General features: G+C 43.9%; 1 protein-coding gene across 1 annotated transcript in view; it reads left to right on the top strand.

Annotated features, from left to right (window-relative positions):
- DSCAM (DS cell adhesion molecule) overlaps window positions 1-26,816 on the top strand; it is a 690,454-nt gene that overhangs the window by 624,574 nt on the left and 39,064 nt on the right. The window contains exons 23-28 of the mRNA XM_059889928.1: window positions 521-684; window positions 2,343-2,441; window positions 6,408-6,596; window positions 8,257-8,547; window positions 11,885-12,061; window positions 24,285-24,315. Of these exons, the coding sequence (XP_059745911.1) occupies window positions 521-684; window positions 2,343-2,441; window positions 6,408-6,596; window positions 8,257-8,547; window positions 11,885-12,061; window positions 24,285-24,315 (951 nt within the window). The remainder of the gene's footprint in view (window positions 1-520; window positions 685-2,342; window positions 2,442-6,407; window positions 6,597-8,256; window positions 8,548-11,884; window positions 12,062-24,284; window positions 24,316-26,816) is intronic.

Here is a 26,816-nt window from a genome sequence, read left to right as displayed (position 1 = left end):
GTGGCATCCACCAGATGTGGGGATGGCCCTAGATGACTGGACAATCCCTTCTCCCTGTGGCCAAGGCTAAGAAATCACCAAAGGAGCTCTCTTTATTACCAGGGTTGGCTCATCACCCTCTTGCCACACTGCAGTTCATTTCTGATGCCACAATCATTAACTGCAATTTTCCATGAATCTACAAGCCACCCCAAAACTTAATTGTCCCGATATGATCTGGTCAAAATGGTATATCTGCCCACAGAACCAATCTCGTTTGGTATATGATAAGCATTGACCTATGTCAGGAGCCAGAAGCCACACAGACCTCCACACAGACTTCACTTCAACACAGCATTTTGTACAAATAATCAAACTCAGCTGTGTGACTGTTTTCATCATATAATCATGGTTTAGTTCTTACTTAATATAATATTCCGAATGGGTTGTCTGCATCAGAGGGTGTTTATGCTTTTCCCCAACCTCAGCTAACTTAGATTGTAATTTCTTTAATCTGCGCCTTTTTCTTCCTGTGAGGTAGTAACGGGACGCCCAGCCTGGTGACGATTGATGGGCGGAGAAGCGTCTTCAGCAACGGCAGCTTTGTCATCCGCACTGTGAAGGCAGAGGACTCTGGCTATTACAGCTGCATCGCCAATAACAACTGGGGGTCGGATGAAATTATCTTAAATTTACAAGTACAAGGTACCACATCTGGGGGTTCTTCTTAATGCTACTTTTTGTATGTATGCCTATGTGCAAAGAATGAAAGTGAGCAAATTTAAAAATCAGCCTTTGTAAAGAGCTAATTGCTACTTTCATAGTACAAAAGCATAGATGTTCATTTTGGAGATTAAACAAATCAAAGTAAATAAAAAGCATTCATAACCTGAGAGCTAACACTGTTTACATATTTTCATATGAGAACCTAGTCTCATCTGTCTTTATGTGTGCATCGCTGAAAAAGCCCTTCCTAATAACATGCTAATTGCACGATTTACTCCACATGTATATAAGCGTCACCCAGAAAATACTGGCAAGAAATAATTCCAAATTGAGATGCTTTATGAATGTTAATTAACTCACTAGTCATATGCAGTGTATATTAAAAGGACACTAGCTGAAACTCTAGAGGGCATTCATGTTTAATTATGTATTTAATACAGTGTATGTAATTTTTCTTGACTTCATACTCCAAAAGTACATGACAAATTTAAGACTGTCAAATTAAAAACATGCATAAAATCCCAAATGGCCACTGATTGGGTTCAAATTTGGATGCACGGTGATATTTTATTAGTAGAAAAATCAAAGTGTATACTTTTCCAGATGTAAGTGTTAGCACATTAATAATTAATATAGTGTTAACAATATTGTCACATTAAATTAATCACACTAATTTGTGTTATCATATTAATAAATCACAGAAGGATTGATAAAAAATACAATAAATGTTGCCCTCAGTGGGAGGGAAGGGAAGGAGTACTATCTATTTTTTTTAAATAATATAAAATTGATCTGGAATTTCAAGTAACTTGAAGTTGGGAAAATTTCAGGGCATTTTTCAGAGATAGACACTGTGTTATAACTCTAAAGAGACGAATCTATTTTTCATGGCTTTGGGTTAATACCAGGCTTCTCTCAGAGGAAGGGAGAAGGACGTTTTATGAGAAGCTTCCTATATAGTTTTGATAACCTTACTTCAAATTTCTTCAGTATTTCTGTCCAGAGAGCTAATCCAAGATATTACTAAGGCTCATTGATAAGAAGTGTGTATTCTTCAAACCTTATGTGACAGTTCAAATGTGTGTACTTCCACTCAGTGGTGCACCTGTGATTTCAGTGGAGAGTGTGTGTGTGTGTGTGTGTGTGTGTGTGTTGCCTCTTGGAAGGGTGGGTCAAATGCTGGAAATTTTTGCAGTTTTTTTCTCACTAGCTACACTTACCCTCCCCCTTTCATACAGCTGAGAACAGAAAAGCTAAGTGGGTGCCATTTGTCTTTGTCATTTGCATCATGGCTGAAATTCAGAGTGAAATAATGCATGTATCTTTAGTAAGTTCACAGAAGGTTTTAATGAGTGGTGAGCAACTCAGATACTCAAGGAATTGGCAAGGGAATGAAGAAATAAATCCAAGTAGAAATGGGGTTGAATTTCTTTAAAGAATAGAATCATTCTGTTCTATCTCTTTAGCCCAGGATATCAACTAAATAGACATTTTGACAGACATGAATTGCATATTTTGTCAACCTGAAACATTTATTTAATAAGTGGCTGTTAAAAATCATTTGGTAAATGACTGTTAAAGAAGACTGAAGATGTGAACAACTAATTCTTGTTTTCTAAAAACTGCTTCCTCTCTAGTTCCACCAGATCAGCCTCGGCTCACAGTTTCAAAAACCACCTCTTCTTCCATCACCCTCTCGTGGCTCCCTGGGGACAATGGAGGCAGTTCTATAAGAGGTAAGAAGGAAGAGGTTGCCCACAATGGTTGATTAATTGACATTATCCACAAGTTGATAAGTGACACATTTTTACCAAGTAATTGTCATGTGTTAGTTTGTTTCTCCCCCAAACTCATCATATAATGAATTCTTCCATTACCTACACATACCCCCCCAAAAAAACATACGTCTATTTTTATAGTATTTGTTGTCACTCACTCATTCATCCAAGGAAATCCATTCACATAATCAGTACCATGCATCCAATCTGAGTGAAATATTAACACATACCAATAAAGAACATGAGTATGGGCAAACTCCAGGAGAGAGTGAAGGACAGGGAAGCCTGGCATGCTTCGGTCTATGGGGTCATGGAGAGTTGGACATGACTGAGTGACTAACACGTCCACTTTCACAAACTGAAGGAATGAGCTAGCCTGATGATTCCAGCCTCAATAGGATTGGACAGCAGCAATAAAGAAAGAAAAAATGAATGTGGTGCCTCTCCCCTAAGAGGCCACATTGAGTTTCTTCCCCTTGTTATCAACACTGCTTCTTCTGTTCAGGTACTCATTCCTTCAGTTGAATAACCACAGCGACTGTTCTGATTTAGAATGGATTAAAAGATGGGAGCTACTGTTTCCACAAATCTTCTGAAATCAGGAGTAGAAAAGAATAAGGGTATTTAAATGGAAGTAAGGAGCTTCCCTGGTGGCTCAGAGGGTAAAGAATCTGCCTGCAATGTGGGAGACCTGGGTTCAACCCCTGGGTTGGGAAGATCCCCTGGAGAAGGAAATGGCAACCCACACCAGTATTCTTGCCTGGAGAATCCCATGGACAGTAGAGCCTGGCAGGTTACAGTCCATGGGGTCACAAAGAGTCAGACATTACTGAGTGAGTAACACGTCAACTTTCACAAACTGAAGGAATGAGCTAGCCCAATGATTCCAGCCTCAATAGGATTGGGAGAACATTCTGAGCAATATTTGGACCAAGCAGAGAGAAAGAACCCAGAGGAGCAACTGCAGATGCATGGGATTAAGGAGCAAGTGACAGAAGGGGTCCTAGAGCAACAGGGAGAGGCTGGAGGATAGATTTCTGCAGGCAGAGGACATCCTTCTTCTGAGAGAGGAGGAAGGTGAAGAGACAACTGGACATACAGAGCCATTTTAGAGCAAGGCCAATGGCGTCTGGAGCCAGGTCATTTCAGCACGTGATAGCAAGTTGCCGCTCCTCTTCCCACCTTTGTCCTCAGTAATCACAGCCAGGTCAGGGATATTTGCACACCACCCAAATCAAAAATGCTACCCATATGGCTTTTCTTTTTTCAAGACCCAATTGTTAAACATTGATTAGTGTTCTACTGGGAGAAAGGGAGGATTTTTCCCTGTTGTAGGGAAGAAAAAGGTGGTATTATTTTTTTTTTAATAGTTGGATGATTAGGGGAGAGGATGTGTTTGTGGGTTTGAGGAACGTGGGTAAAATCTATAACAGATGCCATAGGAAATGCACCGGGAGTCATTAATGGCAAATGCCATTGCCGAGAGGAACAAGGCTCCAGCTGCAGGGAAACGGCACAGATTGCAGTGGTCACAGTCATCACAGGTTAATGACTTGCTCAAGAGGTGCTGGACCAGCTGCACAGGGAGGTGAAGCATAGTTTCCAAAGCTGGTGACCGGCAGGGTAAGTGTGGCCAGGACTCACCAGAGTGAGTGAAAACAGGCTTCTGGTTAAGATTGTCTATCAGAGGTTCTAAGCTAGGTGGAGAACCAGAAGATGTAAAGGGAGTCAAATGCACAAATATTCCATATTACCAACTTCTGGTCATTCCCACTAAAGAAGTTAATAAAGAAAAGGTGGAAAATTAAAAACAAAAATGGGGCACCAGTAGAGGAGTCTAAGGAACCCTAGGACTTGAGGCTCAAATGACACAAAGTCTTGGGTCTGGAGGGGCTTCCCTGGTGGCTCAGATGGTAAAGAATCTGCCTGCAATGCAGAAGACCCAGGTTCAGTCCTTGGGTTGGGAAGATCCCTTGGAGAAGAGGATGGCTACCCACTCCAGTATGCTTGCCTGGAGAATCCCATGGACAGAGGAAGTGTGAATTCATGGGAGAATAATTTCAGGAAAGGCATGTAGTGGAAGGTCTTAGAGATGGAGCCAATTTCAGTAATGAAGAGTTTCCAAGCAAAGATGACCAGAAATCCTTGAAATACAGTGGGGGCCAAAGCCATTGACATGGGGGTTCCCATGACCAATAGTTAGAAAAGCTTCCTAGAAGTGGTTTAGATGGAGGACATGAGAAGGAAAGCAGAAGTCCCGTGATGCATGGGGCACCAAGGAGTGGTGAAGTCAGGATATGACGGTGGAAGCTAGACCCAGATCCACCACTCACCTGTCCAGTGTTGAGTGCAGATCAGGAACAGGGAAGGGAAAACAAAGCTCAGGAAAGAGGAGGGGCCTCAAGGCTGCAGGGGCCAGAGGGCAGGGAAGGAGGAAGCAGTAGAGATGGTGCTGACCATGGCCACAGAAGGAGGAGTCAGAGATAGGTGACCTCATGTGAGACGCATGGAAAACACTGACTTCTGGCAGCCTGGGGTTCGTGGGCTCTGTGGTGTGGAGGTGAGAAGTGATTTCTTACTGGTGTTAAAATGGAGTTCCATGGGCAGGAGAGAAGATGCCAGCATGCTGGTATAAGGACACCACACATCAAGCAGGCTAGTCCCGGGCTGTCTGGGTGTGAAGGCTTAGGAGACAAGAGCAGAACAGACAGGACATATTTGCCCCAGGAAGGTGGATGGGGTGGCAGGGATGAAGGCTATAACAGGGGTGGGGGTTGTCTCCATGGTCACAGGGGCCCAGGAGCACAGGCTTCAGAGTTTGACAGTGGGATGTGAATCCTGCTGGTAAGACCCAAGTGTGGTCACCTAACCTCTCTGGACCTCAGTGTCTTGGTCAGTGCTCTGGAGATGTTAATTACTAATGTGCAGGGTTGTGTGAGGTGGTGTGAGTAACAGGCTGTGGATAATGCCTGACACAGTGATTGTGGACTGAGCAGAGTTGGCTGAGGAGAGTCCTACCCCTTTTGATAGCATACCTCTTCTCCAAGACTCTGGTTCCCTATAAAACCAAATATATATAATATATAATGTGAAAGTGTGACAGTGTTAGTAGCTCAGTCTTGTCTGGCTCTCTTGAGTCTGCAAGGACTGTAGCCCACCAGGCTCCTCTGTCCATGCAATTCTCCAGGCAAGAAGACTGGAGTGGGTTACCATTCACTTTTTCCAGGGGATCTTCCTGACCCAGGAATTGAACCCAGGTCGGCTGCATTGAAGGTGAATTCTTTACCATTTGAACCACCAGGAGGATATTATAAAATATATTATATATACATTGAATATATAACATATATTTATATATGAGAGCTTCACTGGTGGCTCAGACCATAAAGAATCGGCCTATAATGCAGGAGGAGACCCGGGTTCAATCCCTGGGTTGGAAAATCCCCTGGAGGAGGGTATGGCAACCCACTCCAGTATTCTTGCCTGGAGAATTCCATGGACAGAGGAGCCTGATGAGCTATAGTCCATAGCGTCAGAGAGAGTCAGACACAACTGAAGCAGCTTAGCATGCATGCACATAATATATATAATATATAAAAATAACCCAGCTTCAGACTACACCCGTTCCCAAGGATTGGACACATGTGCTCTGAAGATCAGATATTTAGAGATCGGGTGTCCAGTTACACCTTTTAAAGAGAATGGGCAGAACGTGGTTTTAACTTCATTACACTCTCCAGCGCTCCCACCATTGTAGCATCTGGTGTAGCCTAAATATCTCATAACAATATGTCGTCACGGCACCTCTCCCAGCCGGGATTCAGTGTCCTGGAGCGCAATTATTCTCTTCTGAAGATACACAGTTCTGAGAACTTTCGAGGGAAAGCAAGTAATGTTCCCGTGACTGCCTCTTGTTTTCCGAAGGATATATACTGCAGTACTCCGAGGACAACAGTGAGCAGTGGGGGAGTTTTCCCATCAGCCCCAGCGAACGCTCCTACCGCCTGGAAAACCTGAAGTGTGGGACTTGGTACAAGTTCACTCTCACTGCACAGAACGGCGTGGGACCCGGGCGCATAAGTGAGATCATAGAAGCGAAAACGTTGGGCAAAGGTACGTAAGACTTTTGTTGTTTCTAGAGATCCTCTATCTTTCAGATCAAAGTGGGTCGGGGGGGGGGGGGGGGCAGCAGATTGGAGTCACAAAAGATGCATCATGGATCTGTGAGTTTGAATGTGGTTATCCCCGGATGGGTCTGGCAGTGTTTCAGCATATTGAGAGAAATGGCTGGTCTTTACAAAATAGTCTGATTCTCTTTTTTAATTATTTCATTGGCAGTTTAAAAGAAGAGTGTCCACAGACATAAAAATATAGTAAAGTAATTAGCCTCTAATTAAAATAAATAAATTTAAATTAAAAAGAAATAAGCTTGTGGTCACCAGAGAAAGGTAGAGAGGACTAAATCGGGAGTTTGGATTTAACAGATACACACTACTGTGTATAAAATAGATCATCAACAAGGACCTACTGTATAGCACAGGGAACTGTACTCAGTATTTTGTAATGACCCAAAAGGGAAAAGAATCTAAAAAGAATATATATATATATATATATGTATACACACATATGTATAACTGAATCACTTTGCTCTATACTTGAAACCAATACAACATTGTACATTAACTATACTTCAATAAAAATGTTTTTTAAAAAAAGAAATGTCATTTGAAAACTAAGGGCTTTGGTGCCCACAGTGCTACTCTGTTCCCAGGCTGAGTAGCCGTGGAGTGTGACCTTTGCCCTCTTACCTTCTCCTAAGGCGACCTCCTCCCTTGTCACCTCCTCCCTTCTATTTATAACTGTCACATTGCCTCATAGACTCTGCTTTCCAGGTGAGAAGTCACTGGGGTTGACTGTTAACCTTCAGCATGAGTGGGTTTTTCCTCTGAAAGGTGGACCTTCAGGGAGGCGAACCCCAGGGCAGTGATGTTGAGAGGTGAAATGTGCAGCCCGAAAACAGCAGCGGGAGGGAGGGACGGAGCTGCATGTAAGTGTAGGTGAGGAGGTGAAGAGAGGGTCTCTGCAGGTTTCCTCCCGCTGACTCTCATCCAGTGGCATGGACCACATGACAGGCACGCCAGACATCAGCAGGCGACGGTGTCATTTGGATGCAGTGCTGAGTTTTGGATAACACACACCAGGGCTCAGATGATGAAGTGCTGACTTCTGCAGAAATATACCCGTCGGGTCCCTGGGCTCCAGTATGAGGCGCTTGGGTGCTGTGGGTGCTTCCCACGTCCGAGTCTGCCTTCTCTTGGGTCAGGTCCATGAATGGACACATCAGCCCAGCACATCACAGTGGTTCCTTCAAAACTACTCAAGGAGGAGGAATCCCTCAAAGCTACCTGAGAGGCTGTGTCCTGGGCTGACATCCTAAGTTTTGTCCACCAAATAAAACATACTTAAAAAAAAAAAAAAAAACACTCAAGGAAACACATACCTGAGAACAGAACTGTTCTTCAGGGAAATCTAAGATTCACAAAGATAACTGCTACCCGCCCAACGTTCCCTTTCACTCCTAGGTTATCTTGGTTGGGATAGCCTGTTGGTTCTTTAGATCCTGGTAAAAAGTGGACAGGTAGCAAGTAGCCTGTGACCCAGACTTGGACTGAGCCCCTCGCCTGCGGGGAAGCAGTCCAAGGGCAGTGCAGGATGACCTTGGTGACCTTCACTCACACACCCCGTGGCCTGGCCCCCTGTGCCCTCTCCGCAGAGCCCCAGTTCTCCAAGGAGCAGGAGCTCTTCGCTAGCATCAATACCACGCGCGTGCGGCTCAACCTCATCGGCTGGAATGACGGCGGCTGCCCCATCACCTCCTTCACACTGGAGTACAGACCCTTCGGGACCACAGTCTGGACCACAGCCCAGCGAACCTCCCTCTCCAAGTCCTACATCCTGTATGACCTTCAGGAGGCCACGTGGTACGAGCTACAGATGAGGGTGTGCAACAGCGCGGGCTGTGCAGAGAAGCAGACCAACTTCGCCACGCTCAACTACGATGGCAGTAAGCTGGCCCTGGCCTCCCGCCTGCATCTCGGGACACGTGCACAAGTTCACTGTCCCTCTCCCATTCGACATCCATCCTCGGCACAATGTGACCCGTGCCCTCAGATCCCCTTAGGCTTGGGGGCCATCCAGTCTGCTCCCCCCAGGACTCCCTAGACCAGGTACCCGTGTGCCCATGGCTGAGTTCCAGGAAGGAGGGACTGAGGCCCGGGGACCCTCACTAGGCAGTCAGGGTGCAGGAGTGACTTCTCTTCGGGCTGAAGGCTTCTCTGCACGTGGTTGGTGCTTGGTCATGACTGTGAGCTAACACTGCTTTTGTTGTCTCCCTCCCTTCTGCCACCCCATCCCAAACCACATAACAGCTTTATTTTTTCTCTCATTTAGCCCTTAAATTGCATGTGCAAAAGCAGTTTTCCATAAGTGAAGATGCTTATGTTAGTCTCTGAGAAGAAACAGAGGTACAGATAGAAATAGAATAATGTCATAGGATGGTAGTGGACATGCACACACATGCACATACATGCACACATGCATAGGCTCACACACGCACAAACATGCAATTTGCAAGGGGTTTCTGAAAACCAGGCAAGGTGTCTCGTGACAATTAGTTGACTGAAAATAAGAGAGAGACATTTTTATCCTTTTTTTTCCTACAACTAGTATTGTGGGCCATTTATTGATGTTGAACAAATGTCAAGCCCAGTGAAGCTAAAGACGGTCTGACATTGATGGTTCTGCAATCAGGGAATTTCAGAGTCCTAACTAGAAGCAAGTTGAGCTGATTTTTGCAGCTTTGCAGTGGTGGCCCACTCTGGGAAAGGCAGTGGTTGAATTAGGTGCTGTGCTTATTTGTAAAAACAGTCTCCACTGGTCAGATAATTTGGAGCTGTGGGCTCAGCTCCCTTGGATCCCCTGTCCAGCGTCTACCCACCAGGCCAGACCACGGTGCTGGGTGACTTACCCAGAAAGTCTGTGCCTGAGCAAACAGCCCGTACTGTATTCTTCACTGGAAAGGCTAAAGGGTGTCCTCTCCTCTGCTTGTGTGCATTCAGGATCTTGCCTTAATTAAAGCCCTGGCAGGAACTTCCTTGAAGTACTGGTTATCCTGTCCTGGGACATGACCAAAGGATGCTCTGAAGGTGATGTGGACTCAGCACCTCCCTGAGCCATTTTCTCCTGGTCAGTCTTGACCGGCCCTGGGCTTGTTCCTCCCACCCTGGCACACTGTAAACCCACCCTGGAATTTCCTGCACAAATTCCTCCTCAGCCACAGCACAGGCTCGCCCCCAGCATTGCAGGCCTGGGTGGGGAGAAGTCAAGAAGGTGCCTATGTGGGAGTCCTGAGGCTGGTGATACCAGCCTGGGCCCCTGCCCTCAAGGCCCCTGATCCAGCTCCCAGATGTGAGGCTTCTCCTCAGAAGCCCTGCTCCTCCTGGGCCACATCACTCTCATCTCCTGGCCTCAATCAGCAGTGACTTCACTCCAAGAGGTTCCATCGCAGAGCATCAGCCACCACAGAGCAGCACGTCTGACCTGCTTTCTCCTCCAACTCTGTTTCATTCTTTGATCTGACAAACTAAAGGGCTTTGATGCTTACCAAACTTTTCCCTAGTGTTTAAAGGCTCCCCAAAGTCCTTTGCTAGCAGGGTACACATTTGAGCAGAAAGTATATTTCTTGCTTTAGATGATGGACATCCAGTAATTGCCTTTCAATCATCCCGCTCTGGCACCCAGCCTGACTGTAATCTGTGTGGTCCAGAGCGCACAGCTTCAAGGTGCGCGTTGGTGATAGGCTTATAGCTAATCATTTAGTTAGCAACCTCTCACATGCAGCATTTGAAACTGTCATTCTTACTTAACAAAGTGCTCTGCAGACTTTAAATGGTTATTTTCTAAAAGAAATGTCCTCACTTTATCCAAGATCTCAGATTAGAATCATGAAAAATGTGCTACATGTAAAATGTTCTGAATCTGAGATGATTTTATTACACTAGAAAGAAAAATGCGTATGTCTATTTTCCTTGAAAAAGGTTACATATTTCTTTGAACCAAGCTTGTGGATATATAGCTTTAATATCTCTTGTGTCACTTCTGCCTGAAGAATTTTTTTTCATTTGGGGCAAAACAAACATTGATGATTAGCTTTCTGGCTGTACTAGTCAGATTTCAGATTCTTCCGTATTTTATTTTGGACTCTGTCTTCTGCCATTCCCTCAGCCAGGTGTTTGTACTGGTCCTGTGTCATCTTGGTTTTGCAGACACATCCTCACCTGCATCCCCTTTTGTGCCTCTTACCTGAGTTCTGAGCATTTGCAGACCTGGGGCTCCAGCCAAAACCAGTGTTTATAAGTTGGAGGAATGATATTATTGGCCTTAGCAGACAGCAGAGGGGCCTGGTGTTCTGTATCCCTGCTCTACTCACTAAATGCAGGACAAAGACACTTTTTGTTCAAAGAGAAATTGTATTATTTTTGCATTATTTTTCCTAAATTACTGACTTCCTGGCCCTTGTTTTACATGGAAAATACTGAAGACTGTAGCATCTTTTCATAGTGGTGGATGCCAAAATGCAAGCTCCATAAAAGGGGATGCCTATGTTTGAATCTCTGGACCGTTTTGTTCAGCCTCTCAGCAGAAGGCAGCTTAAAGCAGCTCAGAGTTCAGACTGCTTAAGTGTTTCCTTGTAATTCTAAATAATCTGAATTTCAGGGCATTATAAGGGTCAATAAACAGCTTGCTTTAGAGACCTGGATGCCTTCTCTTTGAAAAGTTGATTTTGCTCTAATGTCCTGAAATGAGACTTTTAAAAGTAGATTTGGTCTTACATCCATGATAAAAAGCAATGAAATAACCAAAGAAAAGAGATTTTCCGCTCCTTTAAGCAGGTCTATCTGGTACAGTCTCCCCGAAGCCTGCCTTCTGTCCACTTGCCAAATCCATTGTTCCTTCTTTGACGTGCAATGTTTCAAACAGCCACTCTCAATTGTGTTCTGGGTGACACTCAACTCCAGGTAAATGCATGTGACTTTTTAAAGCACCCAGCCTGGATATTATGCTTTCAAGTGTCTGCACCCAGCACGTTACCAGTGAAGTCCCTTTCAAAGAAATGGTCTGTGTCCTTTGCGCAGACTCTAGTTCCATGTTCTGTAGAGTAAGCATAGGAGGGAAGTGAGTGAGTAAAGAAATTAGCAAGGATCTAGATGAAGAGTTCCTTTCATCTTCATCTCCGTGGACGCTCTCGGATCACCCGCGCGGTTTTTATAACCCATCATCCCTAAAAACTCCGCCATGCTGTCGTCATTAACAGCCACCTAACATCATGACCCTGTTTTCAGGTACAATCCCCCCACTCATTAAGTCAGTTGTCCAAAGCGATGAAGGGCTGACAACCAACGAGGGGCTCAAGATGCTGGTGACCATCTCCTGTATCCTGGTGGGGGTCCTGATGCTGTTTGTGCTCCTGCTGGTGGTTCGGAGGAGGAGGCGTGAGCAGAGGCTGAAGCGGCTGAGAGGTGAGCGGAGGCTCGGCCGTCCCCCTGCACAGCGGGGCCAGCAGCTAGCTGGGGAGATCTCACCCCACGGAATGCCTTTCCCTCTCTGGGCCAGATCCCCAGGCTGCCTGATTCTGTGACCTGTGATGTTCCTTGAGCAGGGTGTCAGGGCCTCGCGGGCAAGTTATACAAAAGTTACTACTCAGAAACAGGGTGAAAGCCAACCTCTTTCAAGTGTCCTAAATCCTATCTTGGTAGACCAAGAGAATGACTTTCCTGTAGAGAATGACTTTCCTGTGGGTTTGCCAACGGCCACTCTTTAATTTTCAGTCTCTGCAGCAATGCCACCAATTACGGCCTCCTTTAAAAAGACCTGTCTGATGGACTCTGGAAATGAGAACTATTTTATTGCCGGGAAGAGGAAATTGAGGGTTTATGGTCCCTGGAAAGCATTGTGAGGCAGAAAACACACGCTTTCCTGAATTAGAAATTGGAGCGGAATCCTGGTGTAAGAGTTTCACTTTAACTAAGAGAAAATAAAATAATAGATAATAATCACTTGGGCCAGATGAGAGCCATTGTCAGCAGGACTGTTATTACGATGTCCAGCTCTATAGATTCTGTGCAGTGGACCTATTTCCAGGTCCTGTGCAACAGCCCTACAGGCCCTGGCTCTGTGGTGTGAGGACAATGAGTTCTTTCAAATACAAAGCCCTGGACAGGACAGAGTTCTCTGAGTCCCTCCTCTTTACCTGTCAGGGTATTGAGTAAATCCAAGTTTTGGTAGAATGCATATACTAGCGGTTTGCACTTTAGTGTCAGTGCAGTGAGGGGAATGCAGCATCCCCTGTGTTCTTCAAATTTGCATTTGAAAGACAAGCCTGGAAGCTCTGTCCTTAAGATGTCTCTGGGATATCTCCAAGCCCTGCTGGTAGATCTGGACGTTGACCTCTTGTGTAATTAACCATAGACCAGTTACATCAGTGGGACAGGGGGATATTTCCACCTGTCTTCTCGTAGCCAGGGCATCCTCTTGATATAGCTTTGTTAGGTAGTTAGAATAGGAAACAGGAGTCCAAAATGGCGGTGGCTAAAAGACAAGAAAGGGAAAAGCCTGCGAAAATAGAACAAAGGAAGGTCAAAGGAAGGTCCAAGGACCTGAGTGAGGACCTCAGGTAGAACAAACAGCACCCCTGGCTAGCCCAATTTACATAGGGCAGGCCCAGGGGGAGGGAAAAAAACATATAAAAAGAAGAGCCAAAGCGCGGTCTCTCTCTCTCTGTCTCTCTCCTGCACACTGGCACGCTCCCCTACTCTCTTCTCTTCTAGTCTTTGGGTCAGCATGCCCTCACGCCTCAAGGATGGATTCTCTTGCTATTTTCTAAATAAAATAGAGCTGTAACACTGATTTGTCTAAGAGCTATAGCATGGTCTGTCCAAGACCCGAGAGCTGTGACGGGCTGAGGGTTTTAATGTGCATCACTCCAAATCTTTGTTGTGACAAGACAGAACCCAGGAGCATACACTCACCTGACAGTAAGCATGAAACAGGAAGCAGTTAATTGCAGCTGGAGAGGAAAGGGGGTGCCATTTATGAGAACAGCATCACAGAAACATTGCATTGCCTAATCCATTGAGAAATTCAGTATCAGCTGTGCTGTATTGGATTCTATTCACAAGTGTTCATCGTTAAATATGAAAAGGACTTTTTAAAAAAAATAAGTGTTTAGTTATTTATTTTTGGCTGTGCTGGGTGTTCATTGTTGCACGGGCTTTTCTCTAGTTGTGGTGAGTGGAGGCTACTCTCTAGTTATGGTATAAGGGTTCCTCAATGCAGTGGCTTCTCTTGTGGAACACAGGCTCTAGGCGCATAGGCTCAATAGTTCCAGCTCCCAGGCTCTAGAGCACAGGCTCAGTAGCTGTGGCGCACGGGCTTAGCTGCTCCACAACATGTGGGATCTTCCTGGACCGTGGATCAAACTTGTATCTCCTGTATCAGCAGGTGGATTCTTTACCACTGACCACCAGGAAAGCCTCCAAAAGGACTTTTTTAAAACCACCTCCCCCTTTTTTTAACCAAAAACAGAAACCCATAGCCTGGCCTTAGGGGCATTGTTATTGAGGTACCAAGGCTGTCTGTTCTTGTTGCACTTGGACAGATTGAACTGGCTGCATTTAGAAGACTAGAAATTGTCCATATAACATTCTTAAAAACCAATGGTAACACTTTCTCATCCATCATTCCTGTTTGATTGCAAGGGTTTACCTACAAATGTGTTAAAGACTAAATCCCTCCCAGCATTTCCCCCCCACCCCCAGCTAAATACCTTTTCTTTTCACTCTGGCCCCCGTTGCTTCCTTTCACCTCCCCACCTATTGTCTGATTTTCCTCTTCTATTTAACAATTTGAACACCCCAACCTCGCTCTTCTCTGCCAAGAGCAAGAAAAAGATGCTAAAGCTGTTGCATATTCTTCCTGGTGCATTTGAGTCAGACCGGTGGCAGGTGGGACGTCCTTTCTTTTTGTTCTTCGCAGTCCCTTGTAATTTCGTTATTGCCTAGAAAATATCCTGGGCTGGCGTTTTTATTGTTGGCGCCTCCGCTGTCCCACACCGTTGTTTTGTTACTGGTCTCGGTACAGAGAGCAACTCATCACATCCTCAAGTCCAGCCTTTCATTCCCCAGAAACGAGTTTTTTTCTTTGTGCCGGAGCAGAGAGAGAGCTAACACAAAGGTTTCAGCAGGGGGAGAAAATAAGTGCTGTGGCAAAGAAGATGCATTCATGGGAGATGCTGAGGAGCAGAGAATCCCAGAGAAGCAGCTGGCAGGGCACAGAGCTATCTGCAGTCTTGCATTTTACTTGCCTAATAAAAGCTTCCAAGTCAAGAGTTTGATGAGAGGGCAGGAAGAAAGGAAAATGATCAGATACCTCATTCCATAGCCTTCCAAATGGCAGGTTTTACTTTGGATACACTGAAGTGTTCAATTCAGCACATTCTCTCTGATTATCTTCCGTGGGCCAGATGCAACATTTTTTAAAACTAACTGTAAAATTTTCTTATTAGCCATCTCTCTTTGATCATAAGAGTTTGGCTAGGTCTTGGAGAGAAAAGAAAGGTTACTAAGATTCTGTCCCAGGACGATGGAAGCTGATATCCTAGTGGCAGTCAGCAAAGGCTTACATGGGACATGCTCGTCTTTCTATAACATTGAAAAATGCGCCATAAAAGGACAGAGTGAGTGACTAGGGCTATTGGGAGAATGAGTGAAAGGCCAGAAAAGAAAGTAAAAGTGTTAGTTGCTCAGTCATGTCCAACTCTTTGCGACCCCGTGGACGATAGCCCACCAGGCTCCTTGGTCCATGGGATTCTCCAGGCAAGAATACTGGAGTGGGTTGCCATGCCCTCCCCCAGGGTATCTTCTTGACCCAGGGATGAAATCCAGGTCTCCTGCATTGCAGTCAGATTCTTCACTAACTGAGTCACATGGGAAGCCCAGAAGGCCAGACCCTGCCCCCCAAAGATCTGTCTTTTAGATTTGAAGGGCCCTTGAACTGGTATGTTAATTAATAATACAACATGTTTCCCATTTGCTCGTGGGAGGAAACTAGAGCCACAGAGTTTAAGGTAGTAGGTGCCCGTCTATTAAACAGAGTCCATTAGTAGAATCACTCAGTTACCACCTGACCCATATAAGACACAGATCATGTCCCTGGGTTAGAATGAGTTCAAATATAGTTACAGATTGAATGGCTTCATACAATATTTTATTGTGTAAAATAAGGACATTTCTAATAATAGGTCAGTGTTTCCTGAGCAACTACTCTTTAGGATCAAAACTGGAAATAGGAAAATTTGGATTATAGGAAAATACTGCAGCGGTTCCTAATGAACACTGTAAAATCAACTCAGTGCCATTGACCTTGTTTGATTGCTATATGCTACTCAGTGTTTATAAGTAGGTTTGTTTCACTGTATCAACAAGCAACCTAGTTAGATAACGCACCATAACGTGCTTTATGTAAATTTTTTTTTAAAAAGAAAGAAAGAAAATGGGACTCAAGCAGTTTAGCCAACCTATATTCTTCCTTCCTGAGTGCATTACTAATTTTAGAGCCTAACGACCTCCTAAAGTCTAAATTGTCTCCAAGTGCTACATTTTTTTAAAAATCTATAACCTTATCCACAAGTTCAGAAGCCACATTTTGCTTTAAATGATGCCCTGATTTTTTCCTATTGCTAGCTCCTTTGAAGTGCAAGGTTATAGAATAAATCACTGGCAGAGCCCATGATCCCAGCAGTGCCAAATTATAAAAATTTGATTCCAATGTCAAGTAATCAAGGCCGGGGTCACTAAAAGCTTCCCCTCTTAGTATGAGTTTACCCAAGAGGGTGCAAAGTACCCAGCCAGTATGGGTCAACTGGCAGTGCCAAGCCAAAAGCTGCTTCCAACGTTTCAAATAAGCTAAAGATAAAAATCAGTGCCTGACGTAAAATCTGACCTCCTTCCCTTGAACAGAAGCGTATCTATTATTTGAAACATGGTTTCGAATGGATTAATAGTTTAAAGCCGATTAGTTCTGGAAGACTATTCCTAAAGAGAATGTGGCCTTTGGCCATCCACAGGCACAGCTGAAGGGGTGGGCCATGACTGTTATAATATTCCATTTATCTGCTCTGCAAATATCTGAGCTAAATCTCTCCTCATCTGTAAGACCGACACTTAGCTTGAACTCTGATAATCTAAAGGAAGAAAGGTGTGCATCTGGGAGCTCAAAGACACGTGGACTCAAGGTAGACTTGTATAAAGGTAGCCATGATGCATTGAGTCATATGCATGCAAATAGAGTGATGGGTGGGCCCCCCAGAGACGTCACTGCCGAACTAATAAATGTCCCAGTTGCGGCTGAGATGGGATCAGAAGTCTGAAACTGTAGTTCTCAGCTTTGCATTTTCTTCCTTCTTCATTTCTTTCTGTTTTCTTTCTTTTTATCCTTTTGACCTTCATTTCTTAAAAATCATCCTTTCAAAACTTCAAGTGTGTTATGGCAGAACTAAATTTTTAAAAAGGGTTTCTATATCTTACAGTGGGAAAGCCCAGGAACAGAGGGATGGGAACAGAGCCAGGCCAATGGCAGCCACGGAGCGAGGATCAGGGCACAGGGGTGGGCAGGGTGCAGGCAGGAGCAGGAGGGAGCCAGGTGGTCTCAATCCAGGGCTTTGCCCTGCCTGTGGGTTCTATTTTGTCCATGTTTGTATTTTCAGTTTTCTGAGATGGCAAGAATATATGGTCTTCTTTTCTGGGTTATGTATTTTATCATGGCTTTGGAATCAGCTTTCATTTGACTAGATGATTGGGGGTCCTTTTTTCAAGCCTATAAAAATGTAAATGGAGGCTTTAGAGCCCTTAGAAAAATAGCTGCTTTATGAGCTCCCTTTCAATTCCACAGAAAAGCAGGGATTGTTGTTGAGGGAGCTTGCAAGTAAGAGCTTTTGAGAGATGGTAAATCAGGGGAAGGGGCTTCCCAGGTGGCACCCACTAGGTAAAGAACACACCTGCCAATGTAGGAGATATAAGTGATGTGGTTCAATTCCTAGGTTGGGAAGATCCCCTGGAGGAGGGTAGGACAACCCACTCCAGTATTCTTGCCTGGAGAATCCCATGGACAGAGGAACCTGGTGGACTACCGTCCATAGGGTTGCACAGATTTGGACACGACTGAAGCAGTTTAGCATGCACGCAAAGCAGGGGGAAATCTGCTACTCTCAAGTTGGTTTTGTGTTTGGGACGCATGTGCATGTGATTGCCCTGGAGAGGTATGAAGCAAAGCAAATCCCATTCACTTAACTAGAACTCCGGAGATGAAAGTGATGATGTGCCTATGAATGAGAGTCCTCTTTTTTAAAGAAACATAAGGGACTTCCCTGGTGGTCCTGTGCTTAAAGACTTCGACTTTCAATGCAGGGGAGGCGGGTTCCATCCCTGATCAGGGAACTAAGACCCCACATCTTGTGGTCAAGAAACCAAAAAATAAAAAAGAAGCAATATTTTTATTAATAACAAATTCAATAAAGTCTTTAAAAATGGTCCACATCAAAAAAAAATCGTTAAAAAATAAAATAAACATTAGAGCATGTGCTCAGGACTAACACAGCTGCAGTGCTGGACGCCTGTGCTGCCTCGTTGATAAGAACGCCTAACCCGAGTGCAGACCCCTCGGGAGGGATGGTTCACAAAGAACAGGGAACAAGGGAGACCACCCTGTGATGCTTTTACCCAGCTGGGATGCCTCTCCCCGAAAACTGACTGAACCACAATTAATTGACAGACTGCTAGCATTTTCCATGCTTTCTTCTTCCTTTTTCCATAAGTCTTTATATTGTCTTGCTTTAGTCTCTTAATAGCTGTGCAAATAGGTATGAATAAACTTGACATCTTGACACTGCTGTGTTCTATTTTGCTGACATGAAAACTGAAGGGAACTTGAAAACCACACATCAGTTAGGTAGGGACTAGCAGGAGAGCTGAGATCACTTTTTTCTACCCAGTCCTTTCTCCATCACACTTCTTCAGTTTTGGAACATCCAGGAAAGAAATAGTCTATCACATCCGTATTAAGCTAGCTTAAAAAGATATGTCAAAGAAACATGGAATTAAACACAGAATCAATAATGACTTTATCATTTTATTTTTCCCCATGAAAGATATTTGGTTTGTTCATTTCTTATCTCTATATTCATTACTACCCAGGCCCCCCTATATTTAAAGAAAAAGGATTCCTTTTTGCTTGCCTATTCTTAACCTACTGCCCTTCTCTCCACTTCTTTTCCCCTCTGAATTCTTGAAAGACTCTTTGACAGTCAACTATATCATGTCTCACAAGCTCCTCTGAATCCTGTCTCACTGCTCCCCCAACCCCTCAAATGAAAATGCTCTCCTAAAGGCAGGGGGTCAGTTACCTTAAGATGCCCAAATTCTCCTCTCAGCTATCATCTTCCAGCCCTCTTTGCACATCCTGAGTGTTACCACATGTAATTTTTTGAAACTGCTTTTTTCCATCATCGAGTATCACTAGGAAAGCCTGGTAATCTGTCTCCATCATCTCCCAGACTGAAAGATGAAGGGAAGAGCACAGAGCCAATGATGGGTATAGAGAAACAGCCAAGGCTTTAGAAAGGTGTCACAAAGTCTAAATCTCAGACTGAGCTGAAATTTGTGGAGGAAAAAAGTGGCAGACAACACAAAAGAGCGTGGAGCTGTGTTAGGAAAGAAGGAAAAGAAGACTTGAGATGATGTTCTCATCTTAACAGATGGCAGGTAGAAGAAGACGGACTCAGCATCTGTTTTACTTTGGTGTGAACCAAGAGAGGTGCTATTAAGACCAGAAAATGTGAAAAAAGAATTATAGAAAAAGAAGGAAGGATGAGGGGGATTTTGAGAAAGGAAGGGAGGGAGCGATGGCAGGAAGGAAAAGGAAAAAGGATAACTTGGGTTGTTTAAGAAAATCATCAAAGCCCCTGATTATTTAAATTGATTTACTCTTTCAAAACCGACTATGTGCTAGTGATTTGGGGAGGACTGGAGAGGATGCTACCTAAAGTCATCTTCCTAACTCCTTGGGTGTAGATCAGGCAAGCCAGGCTTACAACGAACTATTACACAGGACCCCAGATGATGAGAACCAAACTGCGGGCACCAGTCGATGCAGTGATAATCCCCAATAGGGATGGTTTCTCTCACTGGAAAGATTAGCCAAGGTGTCGTGTGGTTCCCTCCATTGCTGTTGTTCAGTCACTCAGTCATGTCTGACTCTTTGGACCCTACAGACTACAGCATGTCAGGCTTCCTGCCCTCCACTCTCTCCCAGAATTTGCTCAAACTCATGTCCATTGAGTCGGTGATGCCATCTAACCATTTCATCCTCTGTCACTGTCTTCTCCTCCTGTCCTCAATCTTTCCCATCTTCAGGGTCTTTTCCAATGAGTCGGCTCTTTGCATCAGGTGGCCAAAGTATTGCAAAGTCCCCCAAAAAAAATTTTTTTAAGATTCTGAACAAAATGTTTTCAGACATAATCCCAAGGACCTTTGTACATCATCTTTGAACAATCAGATTAGAGGTGTTAGGAACTATACTCCATACCCATTTTCAAAAAAACAGTAAGTTCTAGAAACAGTAGATTGAAGTAAATTAGTTTAGGTTATAGGATAGTTTGTGAGCATCAAAGGACATGATAGGGATCAGCCACAGCCTGGACAAATCCTATTTGCACTTTGACAGGGTTGATAAAGAAGAGAGGGCCAGGTTACAGCACTGGGCCGAAATACAGGCAAGCTAAGCTGATTTCTGAGATGGCATAAATCCAGGTGGGAGCTAATGTAGTACAGGATGAAAGGCTAAAACCAAGGAGATAAAATTTAATAGGGATAATTGGAAAGTCTCCAATGTAAGTTGTGAAAAATTCATTTATGTAACATATAATGAGCACTGTGTTCCCAACAGTGGGTAAGAGACTATCAAAAAATTTACCAGTTTCTGCGCTTAGCCTTATTTAATAAAGGACAACAAGAAATCACAGGTCTTCCATAGAAGAGAGTCCCAAGTGGAGAATTGCCTAGAAATTCTGCCGTCTGAGGAGTGATTGAGAAAATTAGAGAATTCAGCCCAGAAAAGAGAACACTGAAGCCAAGCTACCTCGGACATGCCAGCTACCTGGAAATATTCAAATGGCTTCTCAGTGGTTCCAGAAGGTGCCCTTCTTATAGCCAAGGAGAAATTACATCAAGGGATTTCAACACAAGAATAGGAAGGTGTTTTTCATAATGAATTGTATCCTCAGGAAAAGACTGTGTGGCTTTATTATACCAGAGTCTGGAGATAAAGACAAAAGGGCCATTAGAGAGACAGCGTGAAACCAGGAAGTCATGATGCAAAGTGCCAAGACTGAGCTGAACAGATGCAGAGATGCTAGACAGGTACACAGGTCCTCAGAAGCCCAGGAAACCAGAACACCAGCATCACCTGCTGGGTCGGGAGGGTGTACAGAGCAACTCATGTCTGGGGGAAGGGTGGGGGCAAGGGCTTGGAGGAATAAAATCATGGGGGCTCTTGGCAGATAATGCGAGAATAAAAACTCAGAGAGGGTTGGCGGTTCAAAGTAAGAGGGAACCAAGCTAGAAAGACAACTAGGTCCAGCACAGGAGGCTGGTACCCTGAGCTGAGGAGTCCTATTGGCAGGGAGTCTCCTTTGAGAATTTCAGAGCACAGATGTGACCTAGTGAGGGGTGTGACTCAGAGCCATTTCTGCCCTTTCTGCTGTGGGCAAGCTGCTTAGAGGGCTGAGGGTCTGGAGCTGGACAGACCAAAGAGGGAGATGCTGATGAGGAAATGAGAATTGGACTGGGGAGACAGAAAAAAGCTGAAGTCCTAGGGAGACTGATGTGTTGAGTTGGGAGCCCTCAACAGGCATGGAAGCCAGGTCAGTGATGGAGGAGATGTAGGCACTGTCCAGTCAGCAAAGGTATTGTCTTCCCTGGGGCTACTGTTCGCCCCGGCTCATTGTAGCATCCGTCCAGGGCACTATGGAAGGGATTCAGACATTTATTAGAGGAGGATTTGAAAAGTCTATGATGCTTTCAAGAATCCACGACTCCATGATTTTAAAAATATTCTCTTAATTTGTCCCACATCCCCTTCTTGCCCTTAAAGAGGAGAGTGTCCAGAGTTCTTCCTTTTCTTCTCCCCGCCCCCTGTATGAACAGAAGACCCAGAACCCATCATATCCTTGACATCTCTCCCAACTGCCCCCCGCCCCACAATTTACTTTAATACATTAAAGGACTCGATATGTCTGAAGCCAGGTATCTCAGCCTGCACCCAAATTGCTGTTTCCTTGCTTCCTAAAGGAGCTCAGAATTCCACCACTGGCTCCTTCTGTGCCCTGGAGCATTCTCCCTGTTAGTGTGCGCTCTCTTTAAGGTGATATCAGTCTTACTTCCTCTACAACTGACCCAGCCTGAGGCAGTGCCTGCCAGGGTGTGTCCCTTGGTCAGCTGTCATGAGGAATGCAGTCCTCTGTGTGGCCCTAAGGATATGACATGTGTCCACCTCTATAGATAAAGGGCTTCCCTGGTGGCTCAGATGGTAAAGAATCCACCTGCCATGCAGGAGACCGGGGTTCAATCCCTGGGTCAGAAAGATCCCCTGGAGAAGGGAACGGCTACCCACTCCAGTATAAAAAACTTTGAGGATAATGATTTTAAAAGAGTTTGTATCAACAGACACTAGTTATGATTACCTGCTCAGCTGCGGCAAATGATTGAATGTATCTGGATCCCAGTTTCCTGATTTCTGAAGGAGGGCTCAGATGGGTATAAAGGGGACATGGGCTGGCAGTCCCAAGTAATCCGGGTTCCTAGCATGTGACCCTAGTCTACTTGGCCCCACCCCCAGGAGACATTTGTGCCTGGTCTCTGATGCCAGCTGTGTCATCCAGACTCTCCACCAGCTTCACACTCCACCAACTCTCAGCTTCCTCAAGGGGGGCTCACAGAAGAAGCGAGTTTCCATGAAGATGATGTTGCTCACAGCTTCAGATGAGTCAGAAGGAGGAAATAGTAGTCAAGATAGACAGAGAAAGGGATCCACTGTAAGTGATGAGCATAGGGAAGGGTAGACCAAAGAAGCTTTGGGTACCGAAGCATGTGGATGAAGCTGCCTATTAATTGTAGACACAGAAATTTTGCTTTGGAGCTTGTCAGTACCAGAGGGACCTCTATCCCCACTGGTTGGAAGCTGTCTTTCCTTGGCACATTGGTAGGAAAAAAAAATCACAGGAGAGAAAGCTGTGGTGATTAGCTTCAGGAATAGAAAAAGAATGATGATGGTGTCAGAACAAGGAATGCAGATCCATCCTGAAGACGTCTGAGTCTGAGTTCCCTTCACATTGTGAGCTGATGTGCAGCGGAATTCCAGCCTCTTTTTAGAGCATTGAACTAGCCAGTGCTTGGTTGTTCCATAGAGCTAATTAATCCCAAGCTTCTGGCACCTTATATGTGTGTATATGTATATTTACTTTGCAAGTGTTAAATCATTCAGGAAGGGAAGAAGCTTATCTTGTCTTTGCAGATAAATGTAAATGCAGATAAATGGGAAATTCAATGCTGCTTTGCCTTCTTTGCTTTGCCATATGGATGGGGTGAAGGGAGCTGTTTCACTTCCCAGACTGCAGCCATCTGTGCACAAGCCCGGGGCCTCCTTGTAGGTGGGACTTGGCACCCTGACTTGAAGAGCAGTGCTTTGGTTCACAGGATGACTGCCTGTGTGTGGCTATTCCTGTGACTGTCCATCCACACCTCCCAGTTATAGCATCCTGCTCCCTGACACGAAAGCGACTGCATTCAAGGGTCAGCCCCCCAAAACCAAAATGCTCCAACAAATGCATTGCTTCACTCACACTCACAGTCAGCTGAATCCATTCCCAGAAAGTTCCATTCATTGAACATTTAACATCAAAGCTTTTTAAAGAAAATTGAAAGAAAAATATGAAGACCCTTGTGTTCTAAGAAAGGAAACATTCTTTTTTTTGTCAGGACAAAAATGTGTAAAAGGAACAAATTATATTTTAAGAGAAATTAGAATTTCAAAATGATGCCATCAAAAAAGTTTTTTTTTTTTAATTTACATAATTTTTAGGCAGGATTTCTTTTACCAGGAGTGGTAACCAGGTCTTGGTAAACAGTGTCCTCAGAGGAAAGAAATTTAAAAAGTTTTATTTCTGAGTTTGAAATAAACATCTAGGTTTCCAGACATAGTGATATGCAGTGTATATAATTATTTGATCAACGAAACAGATGCATAGCTCTCTAATAATGACTTTTTTAAGAGATCATAAGCTTTTTCATTTTGATAACAAAAAGATTGGAATTTGTACTATATAATGAATTACTTGCAAGATGTTCATTTTCTGACTTCTGAAAATAAAAATGGTTTTTGAAAAGTGACAAATGAATAGGTTATAATAAAACCTTTATCATGTATCTGAGAATTTTTGTGGCTATTTATATGTGCCTCATTTAGAAGAAATAAGGAATCCATAAAAATTTCAGTTATTAGTAGTGATCTCAATATACTGTTACATTTAAAAATGGCTATTGTTATCTGATTCTGTAGAATATTTGTCAGAAATGCTTAAGTGAATGTTAGTGAGTTGTTTATCTTGTACTAATATTAGCTTTCTTTCCCCAGATGCAAAGAGTTTAGCTGAAATGCTCATGAGGTAAGAAAAAGATCTAGTGTCCTAAATATCATGTTTAAAAGAGCAATTTCCAACTTGTTTTGATGATTTCTTTTCATTTAATGACTGTCTCGATAATCCATTTTCTATCTGACGTATAGTTTTCATTCTAGGAAACTAAATAGCCATGTAATGCCTAGTTGGAGTAGATACCAAGTAATGCGCTGTTATGCACACTGTAGGTAGTTATCTTATTGGCTGCTGCTGCTGCTGATAGACTCAACCAATAGAATATTTCCCATTAACCTGAGAATAAGGAGACACATTATAAGTATCAATAAGAAGCTTTGGTTTTGCTTCCACCAAATATGCCACCTTAAGGTCAAGCCTTCTTCCTAATGTTAGCCAGGTGAGAAGGAATCCACAAAAGGAAATGGGTTCAAATTGATGGGCTGATCAATAAAAACTCTTTGCCTTCACCTCCCATGGCTTCTTCAGCACCCCCTCCACCAGAGCACCCACCAACTTCTACTGCAAATATCTGTTTAGTCTGGCCTCAGAGGTCATAACCTGTCTCATCACTGAGTTATGAGAAACCAGCACTATAATTGTTCCACTCATAGCTGTTGAATGAATGAACAACTAGATATAACTGAATAAGAGCGTGTTCGTAACTGTACAAGCCACTCCCATATTTGCACTGTCTATGATAAAAATTTAAACCAAAAGTAACAGGAGGATAATCAGTGTCTAGGAACCAGGTGAGAAGAATGTCAGGGGAATTCTCTGACAGTCCAGTGGTTAGGAGTCAGCACTTTCACTGCCTGGGGCCTGGGTTTGATCCCTGATGAGGAAACTAAGATCCTGTAAGGTACAACCAAAATGAAAAAAGAAAGAAAAACATCAGGGCCCCGATGGTGACTTTGATATTGTCATTCTAGGATGACTAATGTAGAAGATAAAAACAATGGCATATAAGGTCTCTTCCCAGACCCTACCCCACCACAGTTGGCTTTAACTTCCTGCCTTACCCTTCCATATCAAAGTAGTACTTTCTTATCATTCACAAAGAGACGTGTCCATAGCAGTATCCTGAAGACCTAAGACAGAGGTTGAATACCACTGGCCCATGGGTTACGTTTCTCACAGACACCTTTGTTTGCCCATGCTGTGGTTTGAAACAATATGAATTGTTAGTAACAGATAATGAAGGACTCAAGGATGACTCTGAAATCGTTGGTGTGAGCAGTTAGATAAACACTGGTGCCATATGCCGAGATTAGGATGACAGATTTGGTATATGGACCTTTTTAATGTAGGGCAAAGGAAGGGGATATTGATCAGAATGAAAGGACTTGCATGGATCATGTTGAATTGAGGATGCTTTTTAAGCTTCCAGTGAAGCTGGTAGCACCAATCTGGAGCTCAGAGTAGAGCTCAGAGATTCAAATGGCCTGTAAAATATCTCCTTCATCTATCTAATCCTATCACACTAGATCAAACTTGCATGAGAAAATTATGAAAAGCTGTATGAAGTGTCTTGGGCCCAAGCTTTTGTGCAAGCCCGTCCTTGTTGGCTAGTGGTCGCAGGGAAGGCTGCCAGACACACGTGTACTTGTGTTGAACAAATCTGACAAAACATCTGGAAAACAAGCCAGAGTCATTTGATTTATAAAAATCATCTAATACAGTAAGTTATAATGCAGCCTTACAAATATGAAATTGTTGATGACATTTAAAAATCAAGACATTTCACACAAAACTATGGCTTTCTGGCTTCTCTTGGAAGTGCTCTGACCACACTAGACACAGCCTCAATGACCATGGCTGTCTGCATCTGCCTTTGATGCCCGCTTTAGAGTGGGTGTGATCTGCTCAGCCCAGGGGCCTGTCCCTGTCTGCAGCCCAGTCCGCCTCAGTGATCTGTGCCCTAGCCTGGTGCTTGCAACTGTGTGTCCTCCCAGATAGCTTCTGGCCACTTCCTTCGTCATCTCCTAGACCCTCAACCTTGCCCAAAGCCCATGTCCCTGGAGGGAGGTCTGCATTTCCTGACAAGTGCAACATTTCTTCCATTAGTGTGATGTGGAGTTAGCTTCTCTGCTGTGTTCTCTCCCTCATGAATTCCAGGTAAGACGTCAGAAAGCATCTTCTTCCTTCTTTGTTAATAGGGGCAATTACCATGGCAGAAAGACCACCTATTGATAAGAACAGGAATCAGTAATGATATTAGCAGGTGACAGTTGCCAACATGAAATTAGGAACATTAAAACTAGTAATTACTCCCACTTAAGATATTTAAGGTAGTTTTCTCCCAAAGGATGAAAATGATTGAAAAGGAGGAGAATTTCCAAGCTCCTCACATAGGTGGATTTTTATGGGATTAATTTAGAAGTAAAAGCAATGAGGGGGGGGATATATATATATATATATATATATATATATAAAATTATGACTGATTTGTGTTGTTCACAGCAGAAACCAACACAACATTGTAAAGCAATTATCCCCCAATTAAAAAAGAAAAAATTTCAATAATAAATGAT

This window comes from Bos taurus, chromosome 1, assembly GCF_002263795.3.
Source record: "Bos taurus isolate L1 Dominette 01449 registration number 42190680 breed Hereford chromosome 1, ARS-UCD2.0, whole genome shotgun sequence".
In the NCBI taxonomy this organism is placed as follows: Eukaryota; Metazoa; Chordata; class Mammalia; order Artiodactyla; family Bovidae; genus Bos; species Bos taurus.
This window is presented reverse-complemented; position numbering and strand designations above follow the sequence as displayed.